This window comes from Mya arenaria, chromosome 9 (genome assembly GCF_026914265.1).
Source record: "Mya arenaria isolate MELC-2E11 chromosome 9, ASM2691426v1".
In the NCBI taxonomy this organism is placed as follows: domain Eukaryota; kingdom Metazoa; phylum Mollusca; class Bivalvia; order Myida; family Myidae; genus Mya; species Mya arenaria.
Window position 1 is genome coordinate 29,209,826 of NC_069130.1, and position 18,268 is coordinate 29,228,093.

An 18,268-nucleotide genomic window follows, 5' to 3' on the forward strand; every position below is an offset into this window, starting at 1 on the left:
TAATCAATATACGTATCCAAAAATATCGATCAAGATACATAAGTGTTCAAATTGCCCCAAACACCAGCCAAATGACATTCTCATTCATCAGAGGTTTGAAACTGATTGTATGCATAGCATCATCGCTCTGATGTACGATAATGGCCAAATTAATACTTTAGTAAGTAATTCAATACGTATGCACGCGTATGCACAAGTCATCCCCGCGACTGTGCTTGAAGCAGACACCACTTTCTGGTCCTTTTTTCATTCAATGAAACGACTCATTGTATTGTAATACATAATAGCAGGACCGGAAACCATACATTTTGCAACAAATGGACACGAAATGTGTGCAGATTTTGCGGAAATCCGACCCCATGCCACCTTGTCGACGTAACTGTACTAGTTCCTGTTTAAAGTGTGGGAAAGTTGGTTTGGGATGGCTTTCCCCTTTTATGGTCGTGCAGGCACACAAAGTAGCCGTTATTAATTGTGTCTACTTGAAACCAAACGCCTTTCTTCGTTGTTCATGCGATAACGATTGGATCAAAGACTGTTTCCTGTTCATTTTTTCTCGCGAGACTTTATTGTTCCCGTGAAACGAGGCAACTCCTTTCTTTTGGAGTAAACAAATAAACGAGAAAATGAGTAGAGGTGTTCATTGTCAATTAATTAGTATCATGCATTAGAGGATTAAGCCGTCTATACACAATCCGTAGATTACCACATCTTTTTGCATGCACAAGTGAATTACATCTAGTTGTATTACTACTTCCTGATGATTCATTCATGCTAAAGAAACATAAGACAGACAAACATGTACATTGCCTTTCCATAAACGCATATCGAACAGATTTTAAAGTAACTTGCTCATGGTTTGTAAAATGAACTTTTTAATTACGAAATAAAGTGTGGCAAATCATAAGGAATGTAAAAACAAAATACCAAAAGCTGGAACCCCTCGGCAAATGTTGATATTTTCTCAAATCTTTGAAGACCTCAATATTCATTAGCGTTTAGAACGCGATTAAAATTAATTACGGCTGTGGTGTTGCGTGATTGGTTGATTGACAATTGCACGTGATGTTATCAATGCATTCTTAACAGGTCAACATATCCTTCACTATTGTTCACAAAGTCCCGGTGGCCGTGTGGACAAGTTATCTGTTATCATTTTTTTCCTGACTTTACCTGCGTGGGTTCGAAATCCCACTAAAACCAAATACTTTTTATGTTATCACTAACGGCAGTGTTTGACTCTTTTTTTTACTCTGCCGGCGTGGGTTCGAATCCCACTGAAACCAAAATACATTTTTATGCTATTAGTATAACTGTATTTTTTCTGCAATTTCGATATCTGGAGTACAATAATCATAATATAAGTGTTTTCAGATTCATTCATACCGGGGGGGGGGGGGGAAACCTGAGCGAGTCACTTTAAAATAAGCAGCAAATGCATTCAATGAGAATGCAGCGCAAAAGAAAGAAAGCTGTATTTAAAGCCACTTTACCCGTAGGGTATGCACCCCGTACTTTTAATACTTAAAGATGCAGTGAACAAATAAATATAGCTATGAACTCCAGTATCAGGACATATTATGTTATATAAGTATATAACAACAATCCTGTCCTTAGTTTAGTTCCATCGTTCCAATCCTGAAATTGGATTATGTATTTGTATTGAAATGTTGATAAATTTTGCTCAATAAAATATGTTTAAACCAACCCTGGCGATATCCTGGCGATTTTTAACCGCTGAACTGCGCCCAGTTCATGTATATACATGTGTACGTGTACATACAAATGCAATCAAGTTTACATATACAACATGTATACTGTTGATATGTTTGGTACAAAACTGTTACTGATGTGGTCATTATGTATTTTAAGAATAATCATGCTTTGATCGGAAGGTTAGATGGGCTAAAAAATAAGCGTGCGCACTGAAAATTAACAGTAATACTGGTCAATAAACCCAATGAATACCGATATAAATTCCCCTTGTAAACGTGGATAATAAGCGAGTGTTGTGTCGACTGACTTTAAGTACCCACTCCATGCCTAGCGCAGCCTGCTCTCACGTTATTGTATATTTACATTTTATTCAATTATTACAACCTTTAGCTATGTAAGTTAGCAAATTAAATTAATGAAGTGATGTGGTTATATACAGCGAACGCAGCTGTGTTAACAAATACAAAATTAAGTACAATTTTGAACGCTCTTTGCTCTAACTTTATTTGATTTTTATATAGTTTTAATACCAAGCCACCCATTAATTAGCAAGTGTTTGTTAAATTTTCCTTGTGTGTTTGTATCCGTTAAGTTGTAGCGTGACTACAGGTGAGTTGTGAACCTACAAGTACTCGAAATACTGGCTGTCTTTGTACGGTGTACAATACTGGCCAACACCATATTTGAAATATGGACTACTGCGATTTTAGTGATTTCTATACATTTCCGATGAAGTGCTGCATTTGTTTATCATCATCATCATCATCATCATCATCATCATCATCATCATCATCATCATCATCATCATCATCATCATCAACAACAACAACAACAACAACAACAACAACAACAACAACAAAAATCATCATCAATAACAGCAGCAACAACAACAACAACAACAACAACTCAATAATCATATTCATCATCATCATCACCAGCAGACGCATTTAAATCATAGTGAATCAAATATCTCGTATGCTCGGGTATCCGGTGTGTTCTAAGGATCCCTGGTTTTCACACAGCACATTTGTCACTCATCGATGTATGGCACAAGAACACTTCGTATTCTTCATCGATTTTCCGAAACGGATTGTTAACCATCTTGATGTTTGTAAATAAAAAATATAACATTCTGGTAAATGTATCTAGTATTTTCCTGATAACAATGGTATTTTTCAATGAGATGTATGCGGTCTTATGGTAAGGATTCCTGGCTTTCACCCAGGCCCGAGTTCGATTTCTAGCACTTAAATCTGAAATTGTGTTCTTAATAAGGTATTCAAATTCCACGTAGGTGAATACGGGAATGATCAACTCAGGCATTACAAACTTGGAATATATATCTTGATAATAAACAAGTCCACCCAGATGCGTCATATCGTAGCTGCCCATTTCAATAAAAATGTTTTATGAAATATATCTAGATATGACGTCCACTCCGATGCACCATACCTAAGTTTCCAAGTTTATTAAAAAAATGCAAAATATATCATGACAATGACGGTACGCCATACTTCCGTTTCTCAGTTCGTTAAAAACGAATCATAAACTCTGTCCTTAAATGTTTTCAGCGAATTTTCTGTACTGCTGAAATACTTCAGGATCAGATTGTAACAGGTTATCTACGTGTGTACACTGACTGACCATATCCATACAATGGAATGTTTTACCACTATCTTATTACCTCGCGACTTAAATGTATTTTAGTGTTTCGAGACTCATATAGGGGTTTTCACTCCCGTTGAATTACAGTCGAACCCCATTGGCTCGAACTCCTAGGGACCGGCGAAAAAAAACATCAAGCCTCGTAAAGATCGAGCCATTCGGGAATGCTTACATTCAGTATAAAAAAATCGCCCCTTTACATAAAATACGAGCCAAAATAGTTCGAGCCAGCGGGGTTCGACTGTTCTAGAGATTCAATACTCGGCCCTGTCCGTTTGAACTTTGGTACGTGTATTCTTTTTTACACACTCTATTGTTTGTCAGGGAAAACATGGAAGGCTTTTTAGTTGGACCCCCCCCCCCAAAAAAAAACAACAACAAAAAACAACAACAAAAAACAAAAAAACAACAACAACAAAAAACAAACAAAAAAAAACAAGATTAATATTATTGCTAAATACTACCCCAGTGACCAACCCGGTATTGCACACGTGCTGGACAAAAGATGGACATTTCAAATTACTTGAGATAAATTTCTGCATTCCGTGTTTCCTAATTAATGACCACGCGATCGAAAACTGCATTGGAATGCAGTCGAATGTTTTCTTGTCGCCAATAAAGTCCCTTGGGGGTAATTGAACGTCGTGGGGTTCAAATATGCGCATGTGCATTAATAATGATCAGAATTGAAATCGATACACGATGCTAGTCGCTTTGTCAAACGTTTGTTGGAATGTTTTTCTCATTAATTATCGGGTACACTTTTCGCTTACAAGCATTGTATTGCGAGTGGTGTAAAGAAATGGGTGTGTCAAGGTACTTGCTCGTATAGGCTGGAACCCCTGTTATAGGGTGCGTCGAGAACGGGGTGTTTCTGCATCTTTCGCGGAAACATATTTTAGGCAAACAATACATCTTGTTTTCTTAAAAAAAAAACATTTCAATATGGAGTGCTAGGGGTGTTTTTTTGAAGAGATTAACTTTATTTTACCACCTTATAAATTATAATAAACGGTACAATACCATGGCATGTTTTCAACCCCTTTCCCTCCAATAGAAAGTACACACGATAAAACAATAAACCGAGTGTAAAGCTTACCATTTAAAACGATAATATATTAAAACTAAGGACACATATAAATAATAATTTTAACACCTAGACATAATGCTGGTGGCCAGGTTCACACGTTTCGGACAGACCAGTCTCGGATGCTACCAAAACGGAATTCACTTTCGTCCGGCTAATTTTTCACCCACCTGTCCGGCGCTCGGCGGTTTCTTTGAAGTGACCACTATGATGAAATAACTCATTAATCATGCTTCAATCGCTATTCATTAGTTTTCTTTGTTATCTCATTATTTTGATCCGAAATAGAAGTCCTATCACTTCAGATAAACGGACACTCAAATTTATTTCCTATTTGGAACAGTGAAACGTCTTTAAAAATTGTATTATCTGAGAAATGCTATTATGATAAAGAAATGGATAGTGTTTATTTGAACAATTTAAAAGATATCAGAACTTGCTGTAATTAATCAGAATCCGAAATAAAACCCATGAAGTTTTATTGATGATATCTATTAATTAGCTGATTTCTGAGGAAAAGTGGAAATACAAAGAAGACGTCAGTTTTAAGTATAACCCTCAATCACAAGTTTAAAGTTTATTTAGAACGTTCCTTTCAAAGTCATCACCAATCGTTTAGAAAGTTGTAACATTTAATGAATAACTTGATGATTGGTAGTATTTTATTTCGTTTAAATGAAAAAGGGAGTAGTTTGAAAGTCAAGGTTTCAATTTCATACCGTATCACATTTCAAGTCGCGCGCAAAAATGATTTCTTAACTTTTGCGTTCATGCTTTTTAGCACAAAAGGTCCATTCATCCTTTTTGTGTTCGATAATGTACGAAATTAATCTTTGATCCGAAATACATAGGAAGATTGTACATAGGTTGTCTTTACATTTGGTGAAGAGCAAAGAAGAGAAGCTAAACATGGTGAAACACGGAATACATTTAAAGTGCTTGAAAGGAAAAAAATAAAGTAAGGAATCAGATGGCATGGCTCTTTGAAAATTGTAATTACCTTAGTCAGAAATGTACAAAAATGGTAGAGGATACCTTTGTTAAGAGTTGTACACACAAACGTGTTGCTGCATTTGTTTAATGTGTTCTTTGATTGGTTCTTTATCGAAGTCACTGAGATTCCTTGCATTCCCTTAACCATTGGTAATAGTATTCCTTAATACAGGTGGGACCTGAATGTTGCCCAATACTATAAGCGTGTGGTCGAATTGGATAATAGTTTGCGTCGACACAGATTCAATTCCAAATTTCCAAATTATGTGATTGTGATACAAATACATGACCAAGTTATGTTTTGGTAGGTACGAATTGTCAACATCGAATGAGACCGTATCTTACTTGTTTGGTAGAAAAGAACAAATGATGTTTCGTTATGATGCACGTTCTGTGTGATACTAGAAAAACAAAGACAAAAGAAATTGGTCTCAACATCTCCCGCCAGGCTGTTGTGACGGCTAGATCCCCTCCTGTCAACCAGCTTTCGTCCACAGTAAAGCCTCATTTCCATCAATGTTTGTACAAACGATAACGGTACCACAGTTCTTCCGCTTCAAAACCTCAATAAACAAGGTTACACAATACTAAAAACATTCGGATACTCTGGATGAAGATAGTGTTTATTTTAGCAATGAACCGGTTGATGATAACGATGTTGAAGAAATTACAAGTGACAGTGTTGCATAAGACCACACTTCGAACCCGCTTATGATCGACAAGTTTGCAAAATAGAGTTTCAGGGCATCGAACATCAAAGCGGTGCGTTTGTAAAATTTCGACGTCGGTACATTAGCGCAACACTTAAGGTGTTGATAATTATTCACAATCGTGGGAATAGCATCAATTTTGACCGTTTCATGGCTTTTCCTTACCTGATTAGTATTCGGCAATGGCTTGCCCCTTTAATTTAAATAATTACATAACACGTCGTAAAAATGAAGCGTCTATGACGGAAATTCAATTACGACAGTCAATGTATGCAACAGCCTCTCAATGCAAACTTTTTTTACTTTGAAGATGCACTCTTACTCCCAAATAAGATTAACTACAATTAATAATATTGTCTTAATATTCCAAAAATGATGAAGTAATGTCGACAACAATGGTTCTTATGAAGGATACCGAGTTTAATTTGAAAGAAATGAGCATAAAACACGCAGACCACAGTAAATCTTCTAGCATTCATCAATCATTAAAAAAATTGCGATTTTTGCTATTAAATACACGGTTACAATCTTGTTATAAGTAATTAATATTTTCCATAAAGGCATTAATTCATGTTTGTAATACATTTGTTTGTATTGATTTTGAATAAGAGTGTCACTTTAAGCACCAGTTGCATTATACGCGAATTACCGATTTCATTCTTCTAAGAACTGATATACATACCCTTATGGACGAGCCCACATGTATGTGTGTGCATGTTTGGCAAGATATCGACGAAATCATGGAATACACACGTAGGCAATAAAACAGACATACCATTTAACAATACTATTCTTGTGTTTTTTGCTACTTTCAAATATATGAACGAACATATGCACATTGATTAGTGAAATTGCCTTTTTCTAAGTGGTGTTTTTATGCTTTATTTGTTTGACTTTGTTGCCATCAAGGAGATTGTCCAGTGATCAGATCATCTTTGTTCCTGCATACAATGATTAAAACGCGTGTATAATCCTTCAATTTCAAAGTAGGCCCTTGCATTGAAATTCAACAAGTGCCATGTCATATGTTGACGTAATACTGCGGAAGCTTGCTTTTCAAGGATGTATTCATATACAGGTGTCAGGGTTTGAACTCGGATGCAACTTATGCAATCGTTATGAAATTGTGAGCCCCTGATTCATGGGCACGTAGGGATATTTAGGGATCGGTTTCTTGAAATCAGTTGACATTTCCGCCTTCATGATTGAGCGCCAAGTCCCGCGGTGGTAAAAATTTGTACGGTTATATAAGGGAAACGCAGAACCAACAACATTCTGATTGCAAACTCACGTAACTGGTGCCATCTTGTTCAACTTTGAGTCAGAATTGTTGATAATCCAACAAAAAAATCGACGTTCCCTCAAGTGACATTTCTTGCATACTTAGCTTGCACAGGACTGTGGACATAATTTGGTTGACTGTAGGAATATGGTAAAAATGATAAAAACAACAAAAATAAAATTAATTAAGATAATAAAGATTATTGTTATAATAATAATAATAATAATAATAATAATAATAATAATAATAATAATAATAATGATGATGACGATGATAGTAACCAAACGCACTTCATCAAGGACAAACATGTTCTTTGATTTTTTAAACGCACAACAAACGATACTAGTCACTTCTAAATTTGCAAAGATCTTCCATTACGAAACGTTCTTATCTTTTTATATGTGGAAAACGAGGCTTATGCTACATACTGAAATGAAGTTGTCCAATTTACTTTCTGATGCAATTCTCACTAAAATGCCTGCTGGTAAATTACAAGGGTCGAACCTTTGACCCCCGGGTTGTTGGTGACTCTGAGGCGATTCCTCCCGTGTGTGTATTCACATGCACACTTTAAAATACAAAGGGGTTTTACGCCTAAGATTTTTTTCCCAGCTAAATGGATCTCAAACTATATATTAATCGAATTTCGGAACATAATAAAGAATCAAATTTCATTTCATAACTTTTCACCAACCGTTTGACCTTAATAAAAATAGCTATAAAGTTACGAAAATCTTTATCATAGTTAGTGTGACTAATTTCATATTTTTGCATAATATTAAGCCTTCGGCGCCCAAGAGCAGTGGAAAATACGCCTCCCAAACGCCTACTCAGCAAGGTTTGGCTAAAAGGGAGCCCAAATAAACAGAACACCATTTAACTAAGAAGTAAATGAATACTGCAGCATTTCTGGCCCACCATAGCCTGTGAAAATGAGCAGGTGCGAGTCTTTCAAAGTCAATCCCAAAATCGAAAACATTTTTCTAAAATGCGTCGAATACTTTCGCAATGATATCATGATTACTATCTCTTGACGATTTCATTCATGGCGGTAATAAGGATCTCAATGGCCCCTTTTAGGGATTAAAGGTAGCATGTGGGAGACTGGCACGGGGATCTCAGCGCCAAGGAGCATTTCAGGGTCACGTGGGCGGAAATTGGGAGTGGGAGTACGGCTTGCAACCTAACTGGTCAAGTGTTTGGCATCTAGACATTACTGATATAAATTTTAATTTGTACTTTTTTTAAGAAGTGGAAAAATGCTTTGTGTCATCTTTGTAAGCGAACATGCGTTTCAGAATATTCTCTCCTGAATTAAAACGTGATTACGCACCAAAGAAAGCTTGGTATCCTTTTTCTGCTTCTTTGATTATGTTAAAAAAAATAATTTAAACCCGCCCCATCACACGCAAGTTGTTTTTCCGTTACATAAGAAATGAGATACATTTTCAAAAACACTTACAGCGGTAAATGCTACATGCGTTTATGCCTATTTTATTATCGTGCATTAATATCGCAACCACCTTTGGTCAAAATGGTCTTGCCCCAGGTCATGTGACCTTTTAAAGGATGGATTCAGATAATTACATTAAAGACGCTTGTCGCTTATTTTTATGACCAGACATACATTTAAAACAGCGTTTAGAGGTACCACCATATGCTGTAATAGATCATAATTTAACACTAAATCAACCCTGTTGTACTTTTTATAGCATATTTTTCAATAAGTAGAAACATTTTGTACAGTGTTTTGATCAATTTAATGTTCCGTATGATAACGTATGTTAATTTTACTTCAGAAGAAATTTGCTTTAAACTAATAAGAATATTATTGTCCGCAATAAAGTGATATAAAAACATAATTTCCGAAGCAATCCTTATTACCATAGATCACCGGAAACCTTGACTTATAATAATGAATGGAAAATTACTAAATATGGAAACGAGGTATAACATGAATAGCAATTGTTGTTAAAGTGGCGAAACAGTACGGCGTATCAAGTGGCTTAAAGGCTAACCGTACAAATAGTAAACATGAAACTAGTTGCGCACCTCTATATTAAATAGTGGCGCAACTATGTTCAAGATGTAGAAGGGCTTCTATATATAGGATACAGTAGCGTACCACTCATGATAGAATAAAAAGTAGCGCACCTCTTTATTTGATACAGCAGCGCAGCATTTTATAAATTGCAGCAGCGCAGCTCTTTATTAGATACAGCAGCGCAGCTCTTTATTAGTTACAGCAGCACAGCTCTTTATATGATATAGCAGCGCACCTCTTTATTCAATACAGCAGCGCACCTCTTTATTAGATACAGCAGCGCAGCTCTTTGTATAAGATATAGTAACGAAACTATGTATAAGATATAGTAACACAACTATGTATAAGATATAGTAGCGCACTTATTATAATACCTATAAGTTATAGTGGTGCTCCTCTATATAGGATACAGTAGCGATTATCTTATTAAGATACCGTAGTGATCATCACTCTTAGATACAGTAGCAAACAGTTTCAACATATGTTTTATCCCGGCTTTAGGACAAGAACATGTTCTTCTATCTCACCTATTTTTTCGGAATATGGAGTTTTGGTCTTTGATCGTCTTTAGACAATCTAGAGATTGTTTGTCTTTTCACGGAGACCGCTGATGTCAATTCCGATTGGTCATTTTCTTCACCTAAATTTATATCTTAATATCGAAGTTCATAGCTTACCAGTCAAAAATCAACCACCCACACAAGACAAATGGATGGTTAGCAATGTTAGCAAAATAAGATGTCATAAGCATTTTTCAACATATATTTCAAGTACTTTGATCTTTGCTTTGGCCTTAAGTAAAGTTACAAAACCTACGGGTGTAGCTACCAGCGACTGTTTTGCCATATGCACCGTTGTATAATGTATATATTGATTTTGGTGAGGTACCCCATGTCCACGTGCTTGCTTTGGTGAAGACGATCCGCAAGAGGGCGTGACGACCGTCTGTTGAGCATTCCGCGTAATCAATGACCAGTAAACGCCAGACCATTCGAAAGTGCGAACGCGCAATAAAGCTGAAATAAAAATAATAAACGAGAAATAAAACAGATACTAAAATCCCAGATCAAAGACAATCCGTAACGTTGACCAGCTTCAGTGGTATATTAGAAATGAGATTTAGGGGTATTTGATTATAGAGCACACGGCCCCTTTGGTCAAATTTAACATGTTCAAGATGGCGGAGTATTTACAAATGTCTTTGAGGTACCAAATGTCCTTAGGTGGTCCCTCGGTAATAATTTTACGTTAATGTTTATGCAATGACAGGGGTGTGTTTATTACGGCGAAATAAAACCCTACAGTTCAGGGGCTACCGGGTCCAAATCCTTCTAATGTCCGGAACGAACTCGGATGATTTGAGCAGATTCAAATTACAAACGCTACCGTTGCCCTTTAATGTAAGGAAGGAATAGATTGCTTACACTGTTGTCATTACCACTGAATTAAGAAAGAATGACGTGCTATGTGGATCAAACGTCGCTTTAGCCGACAAGCTTATTTATAGAGGTCTAAATATAGAGGTACATTTATGAAGTAGACGTTCACTTCTAAATATAGAAGTGGAGTTGTATTTACGAAAAATAGTTGCACCTATACTAGTATATTTAGTCCTGCATTTCGAAATCTATATTATACATAACGACTAGAATGGGGCGACTTTTGACCTAAACGATGCTTTTATCGTCATGGTATTATTTTCGATTTCCGATGACAATCGCGTTATCAACACCCGTGAACTGTGGACTATATATCCGCTTTTCCGAGGGGTAGTGGGTACCAACATCCGCGGATTCTATATTCGCTATCCGGTATCCACATTCGTCGACTTACTTTCTACTTCATACAGTTTTCGATTTTCTCCGTGTAGAAGATCATTGTCCGTGGACTATATAGTCTTGATTGCCGAGGGCCAGGGGATAACAACAATCGTGGACAATGCCGTTTTACGGGGGGGGGGGGTCTTCCGTGGACAATATTTTCGACCTACTAGGGATAGGGTGTATCAACACTCACGAATCTATTATACATTTGAGGAGGGCGTACATACAAACACATGCCGTACGGGACTTTATCGTGACTCTGCACTCGTAGATATTGAGGATTGTTTCACAAAAAGACATGCCAGTAGCAAACACGTGTTTTATCCATTATAGACATTGCAGGAATCATTAACAAATTAAGATCAATCCATGATAATGTTTGCTTTCTGAAATTAGTTTTTAATTTTATTTCAGAACACTTCGGATCAAAAGTTCAGGCATTTTGTTTTGATTATTAGCTGTAATTCACACTCGCACGATTTTATTTTAGAAATATTGCAATTTGCAGAATTTTATTTGACATTTCGGGTATTGTTCGCTAATTTGCTCTCACGGTGAAAATCTCTTGCACCCACCGTTTCGACATTCACAACGTGATTTTATTACAGGACCGTGTCTGTGAGGTCCGTACCAGATTCGTGCAGGTGAGAAAAATGCCCGGTAGGGGGCGTTAACTGACAATAGAGTCACCCGGATTACAGGGCCGCTTACGACACTGCAAGGTCCGGAAAGGTCGTTTACAATATCAAAGCCATGGAAACGCGCACGATGCAGACGACATGTGACAATTAGCGCTAATGAAGTGTGGAAAATCAAAAACCTTCGTCACACGTGGTCTAGGTCACCGTTGTAAGTCAGCTGACCTCAAGACGTTATTAGCTCAAAGTTATACAATTTATGTCGTGGTGTTTCTTCGAGACTGCGTGTACTCATTACAAATATATGATATTTCCTTCATTTTAGTATTTGTCCGCACCTGGTGTGAAAACGTTCAAACAACCACATCTTGGAGTAAGAATACATTCCCATCCATGCCATGATAAAACTATATAATACGACAAATTAATCATTGAAATTCCTTAAAAAAATCCAATATGTCTTTTTTCCAGCATTATATTCCGAAAAACAACATCAGCAATGCAACCCAAGAAACTTCTTCTAACCAATGAACATAAAATGTATCAAATCACTTATTTAAATGTAACAAAGGTGTTACGCTGTTACATGCTGGATAAGACCAATCTTTTGTTTCCATTTATGGAACAATAAATCTAAATGGCGCATCGAACTCTAATTATCGATAGACAAATTCGGTACTTGGGCTCAGTTCTGTGGTAAATAAACCCACGACGAATTTATCTAAATTTATTATTATAAAATTAATGCACATTATTTAAGCAGATTTACTGAATAAGGAGCATCATTTTGTTCATTGATTGAACTGTGGTCCAAATGTTGAGCCCCAAATATCCGTAATGGGTTGCAAATATCCGTGATGGGTCGCAAGTATCCGCACCGGGTCAAACATATTCGTAATGCGTTGGTACTTGGTGACGAAATTTATCTTTTGGTCCGTACTAGGAAGTGTTAGGAGACATCATGTAGAACAATGAAGATAAAGGATGTGACTCACCCAAAGAGAGTGAATTGCACACTGTATATCAGAGTACGCTTTTATCAACTTATCATTTAGATAGAAATTACGTTTATTGATTGTGTCATTACAATCTGTTAGTTCACTATAAGCACACTCATGTAAGAACTCTTTGTAGCGAGAACCATGCACAGCCAATCAGTGTTTTATCATGTCAAAAATGCCCTCGAATGTCTGAACATGCCTTTTATTGTCTCCTTTTCGACACGAGCCTATATCACATATGTCTTTATTTCGCTTTTCAAACTGCATTTGAAAATAACCTTTATGTTTTTGTTTACCCGAGTTTCGTACGAAACCTGAGCACCTGGACTGTAGATTAAAACAGACAAGGAAACACTGAAAAACCCGGATTTTCTCAGGGACACGGAGGGTGCACACGAGTATTCGATCTTATCTTTCATACCTCATCATGAAATGAAACTCTAATAAACTTCATATAAAAATGTAATACTCCATTTATGGCATAGGGAACTTTAAAGGCAAGAGAAAGATATTTAAATGGGAAACGGCTCGAGCGTGCAAATACAGCGTCGCTGTGGGAAAATCTTACCAATATTCAAAATCACGGTTAATGCATAATAACTATTTTAATCAAATATAATATAACGAAGATAATGCGCATCAACACCTTTTAACAGTGATCTGTGTCGTGTTTATATATTCACGAAGATCTGGCTGTAACGAAAACAAAAATAACAGAAATTACCTCTATTTTACTGTACACCACTTACTTTTTATAGCAATTAAGGCTCTGTTGTCAATTAGGTTGAAGGAATTATTATAATGTTTCAAAGCAAATACAGACACGTACTGAATGTTTGTTCATCTGCCTGAAGAACGATTTTGCAACATTTTCTCAAACGGAAAATAAAGTACAACGCCTGTCATTTCAAGACACCGTAAGTCAGTGTTTGTGAAAGATTTATTCATGACACTGTTTCAATTCAGCTGGCACTCGAAAGTGTCACCGTAAATCTATCACAGAAACGGTAGCGTACGTACACTAGATTGTACAATCTGGAATTCTCTGTCGCACTTGTCAGCATACGACAATCCACAGAACAGCGTCGCGCGGACCGCACGCGCCATTGGCACGTATCACATGACCTATTAACGAGATAACAAAATATAATGCGTCGCAGGCGAGATTTTCTGCGAGATATGAAGATTCCTCCACAGTCGGTCTTTCCGAAATCTGTGATATTTTGTAGATCAATACGGCACGCCTAAAACCACTTGATCAAATATTGATCTTTGGTAATAATCAATTAGCGTATTGAACACTTGACATGTTTATACGGATGACTGTCACGGACGCAAGACTGGTAATAGATAAACACATGCTACGGGCAATGTTACGTAAAATGAAAGCGGGTAACCATTAATTATGAAAACATATCAAACGATGTGCCGGAAAGATAAAAAGATAAGAAATAAAAACAAATAAACAACACATAGACAAGGTGTCTCTTGTATTTGTCAATATGATACGAAACAAAGTTGTGTTGTTGTTTTTATTTAATTATATTGACAACGTGTATTACGTTTTCTTGATCACATTAAACAAACTTGTATATTTAAGAAATTTCATCGGTCGGTACATGCAATTTTAGAGAATTGCATAATTCCAAAAAAATCGAAACTTTCTGAGTTATCTGTATCATAAATTAGGACCATAATACAATTATCTCCCACAACATATTTGATAAAACTTGCCCTAACAAAACAGTGGCCGATTAATGAAACTTTACCATAGTTTACCAATTTAAACAAGATGCCGTTTGGGATACATCGTTTCCCGGACACCTTCCGTTGGCATACAGGTTGCATGGATTCACGTGACCATTTATTCTCGATGACAATCGCTGCGGCTCTTCACCGCTAGCACGACGACACTTGAGGCATTTTGAACGGTTTTGGTTGATTTTTCCCACGCCAGCGTACAATAGACTTCGCATTCCGATAGACATCTTGCGATAAGCTGGTCGCGGGCGGTAATTCAAGCTTTTGTTGGCCTTCTTCTCTATCAGTTAGATTATTTAGTGACTAGTTCATCTGGAACGTTACGGGATCATGCCGAACAAAAACGTATGACTAGGCGGAGTTTTCCCATGCCAATTCGTGTCTAGTTTGTAAATAAACCGGCACGTGGACCGACCGGTTTTATCACTTGATTGACAGTCGATAGCGCAAATTATCATACACACTCGCTCTCCGCCAATCAGACGCAAGCCGGCACGAGACTAGCGCGACTGCCTACCTCTGATTGGCCGATAGCGTCGGAGCGCGAGCGTGGGAAAGATATCTCAAATTCCTTCACATGTCGATTGTATTGTCGTCTGCCTTGGGTTATAAATACAAACGAAACCACTTGTGGATTCATAATTGCAAACTTCTTCGTATAGTTCACATCATCTGTCAGTGAATTCTACAAATATATTAGAACATATAAAAGTGACAAAGTGTCAATAATGGCGGATACTGCAGTTGAAAAAAGGATTATGTCTCCCCACAATGCAAACATGGACAAGAAGGATTCTGCTTACAAAAGGGTATGTATTAATTACAAATAATTTGTTTCTATTCTAGATTATGACAGCTACAGTAATGATACAATCCGTTGGTTAAAATTTACTTAAGGTATCTTAATAGTCTTGATAGTAGTATAAATAGTCAACTTTCAGCAATTATATTGTGATTATTTAATTTTTACAGAGCAACAAACCATTCATGGAGAAGAAACGAAGAGCAAGAATCAACAATTGTCTCACTCAGCTGAAATCACTCGTCTTGCAAGCAATGAGAAAAGATGTAAGTAGTTTTAAAAAGTTATATGTGTATTTAAGCGAAACCTTCGATACTGAAAATGTAAATAGTAAATCTTTTTTTTTTTTTTTTTTATAAAACACTGAAAACATTTAATGGCTCTTCTTGTAGATCCATTCTTTGAAATAGTGTTGTCAAATGGTTATACCTTATTTAATACTTACATCTATTGCTTACCACAAACCTACTCGATTCAGACTTTGATAGTTCAAAGCTATACTGCTGTGGTTTAAACTTTTATCTGATAAAGAAGATAAAGTATCATAGATCACGTCACTGTGTCTTCTCGCGAGATGTTTGTGCGATTTTCCCACGAGCCAAACGCTTTGATTAATGACGGCTGAAATGAAGATAATTGGTTCGCGTGTTGATAAAATCTTGCAATATTAAATAACACTCTCCTAACGACAAAAATGAAAAAAGCAAATAGAGTCTTTGTGGACACTTTATTCTAATTGTTATTTAATATGTAATTGACCCTTGGTTTTTTGACTGAAATTAGATAAACATCAAGTGAAAAATATAATACCTTAGTGATAATTGGTTGAAATTCTCATCATATTGATTTTTCGTTTTTTTTCTTCTTTCAGACCAATCAGTACTCGAAGCTGGAGAAAGCCGACATCCTGGAGATGACAGTGAAACATTTGCGCCACCTTCAGCGGCAACATGTGTCGCAGGCTATGACCACTGACCCGAACACAGTCACCAAGTATAAGAGCGGCTTCAACGAATGCGCCAACGAAGTGGTTCGCTACCTTGGCTCCGTGGAAGGCGTCGATTCCCAGGTGCGCACTCGACTCGTTTCCCACCTCGGTAACGTGGTTACTAGAGTAAACAGTCAGACTCCAGACCACCAGCCACAGCAATTGAACGTTCAGATTCCGCAGATGAATCAACACCAAAATGGACAAAACTTACCAAATGGTTGCCTGCTTATGCCTGCTAGCGTGCATACGTCACCACTCGTGCTTCAACCCGTTCAAAATGTTACAAACGTTTCTAACGTGTACGCGCAAGGACATAATACCGCTCAGCAGCAAACGACACATCCAAATTCTCAGTTCTACAACTCATTCCAGATCTCAACATCGCCAGTTGCGGTGTACCTTGGACAATCTCAGGTGCAAACTTCACAACCACAAACTATAACATCCTCGCCGGTAATGTGCAGCGCTCAAACCACAGTTCCTGTTTACACTCCGCGATCTCCGCCAAGAACAAAGGCCAGTCTTAAAGCTTACGACTCGTCTGCTTTTTCACAATTGTCGTCTGGTTCTGAACATTCGAACAATTCATCGCCGTCGTGCTCTCCGGTGTCACGTGACACGTCGTTTTCGTCACAATTTGAATACGCCGTCAACTGCGGACGTACGCCAAGCCCGCTCAAAGTTGAAGACGTCTGGAGACCATGGTAAACATTTGCGGCGGCAGACGACAATGAACTTGTTTGTGTATAACGTACTCATGTGCTATCAACTTTTTAACGTCATGGCATATAAAGGTGGTGTGAAGATCATACCCTTTCTCTTATATGATTTCTGCCCTTTTATACGTATTTAATGGAAGCACAATTACTTTCAATTTCTGTCATACATGTGAAATCATCAGTGTTTTCTCGATGTAATGAGAACGAAATGTTGGGCTATATTTGCAATATGATGTTGTTTCTGTTGTATTATTTTGTTAAAATATCAGGGAATCTTTCTTTGAGCAGAAGTTTGTTAAACTTGTTATATATTGTTAAATGATCTTTCCAAATAATGTTTTACCGAGTACTGAAAATATTTTAGTGCCGTAACATTTAGTGCTTCCAATTACTCATACAATTGTATCTGTTATTGGCATGTTGAATACCGTTTTTGTGTGTTTGTAAATGATTCATGATTATTTTACAATAACATGTATATTTGCATTATAACTGGTATCGAAAAGTACAGAAAAACTATGATAAAAAATAATAAAATTCAAATACAAATTTACATATGAGTTTGTTCAGGTTTGTTATGAAAGGTAATGAGGTAATGAGGTTTTCGAAAATCCGATTGTTGATGCCATTATTCAAACCCCGGCCACCAGGGAGAAAACCAGGTTATCACACCAGACAACTGTTTTCCAACAATTGGCATCAGCATATCGCCGGATACTCTGTTACTCTGGTATATAAATAAGGGTGACCTTATGTAAGTAATATCTGCACACGAACAGAACACAAATATAACAAACCATGGTTGACAGTCATGAATGTTGAGGCTGTGTTTAGGGTCTTTAAATGAGTGCTTGGGTTTCCAGTGGCTGGAATACGGTATGCAGAAACTCACAGTATGGCATTATTCGGTACGCAGTGCCATACCATCATCGTTTGATGTAATTTGTTACGCAGACCTTGGGTAGGAAATTAGAATAAAAAGGAGCTTACGGAAATGAGTATTCAGTAGAAATTCGGCCATTTTGAAAAAGCTTTA

At 37.0% G+C, this 18,268-nt stretch overlaps 1 protein-coding gene across 1 annotated transcript; it reads left to right on the plus strand.

Moving 5' to 3' along the window:
* The first annotated feature begins 15,337 nt into the window (after window positions 1-15,337).
* LOC128245618 (transcription factor HES-1-A-like) lies at window positions 15,338-17,785 on the plus strand. Its single transcript, XM_052963820.1, has 3 exons — window positions 15,338-15,529; window positions 15,693-15,788; window positions 16,394-17,785. Exons 1-3 carry the CDS (start codon window positions 15,449-15,451, stop codon window positions 17,219-17,221), a joined length of 1,005 nt encoding a protein of 334 aa, XP_052819780.1. The 5' UTR covers window positions 15,338-15,448; the 3' UTR covers window positions 17,222-17,785.
* Window positions 17,786-18,268: the final 483 nt, after the last annotated feature.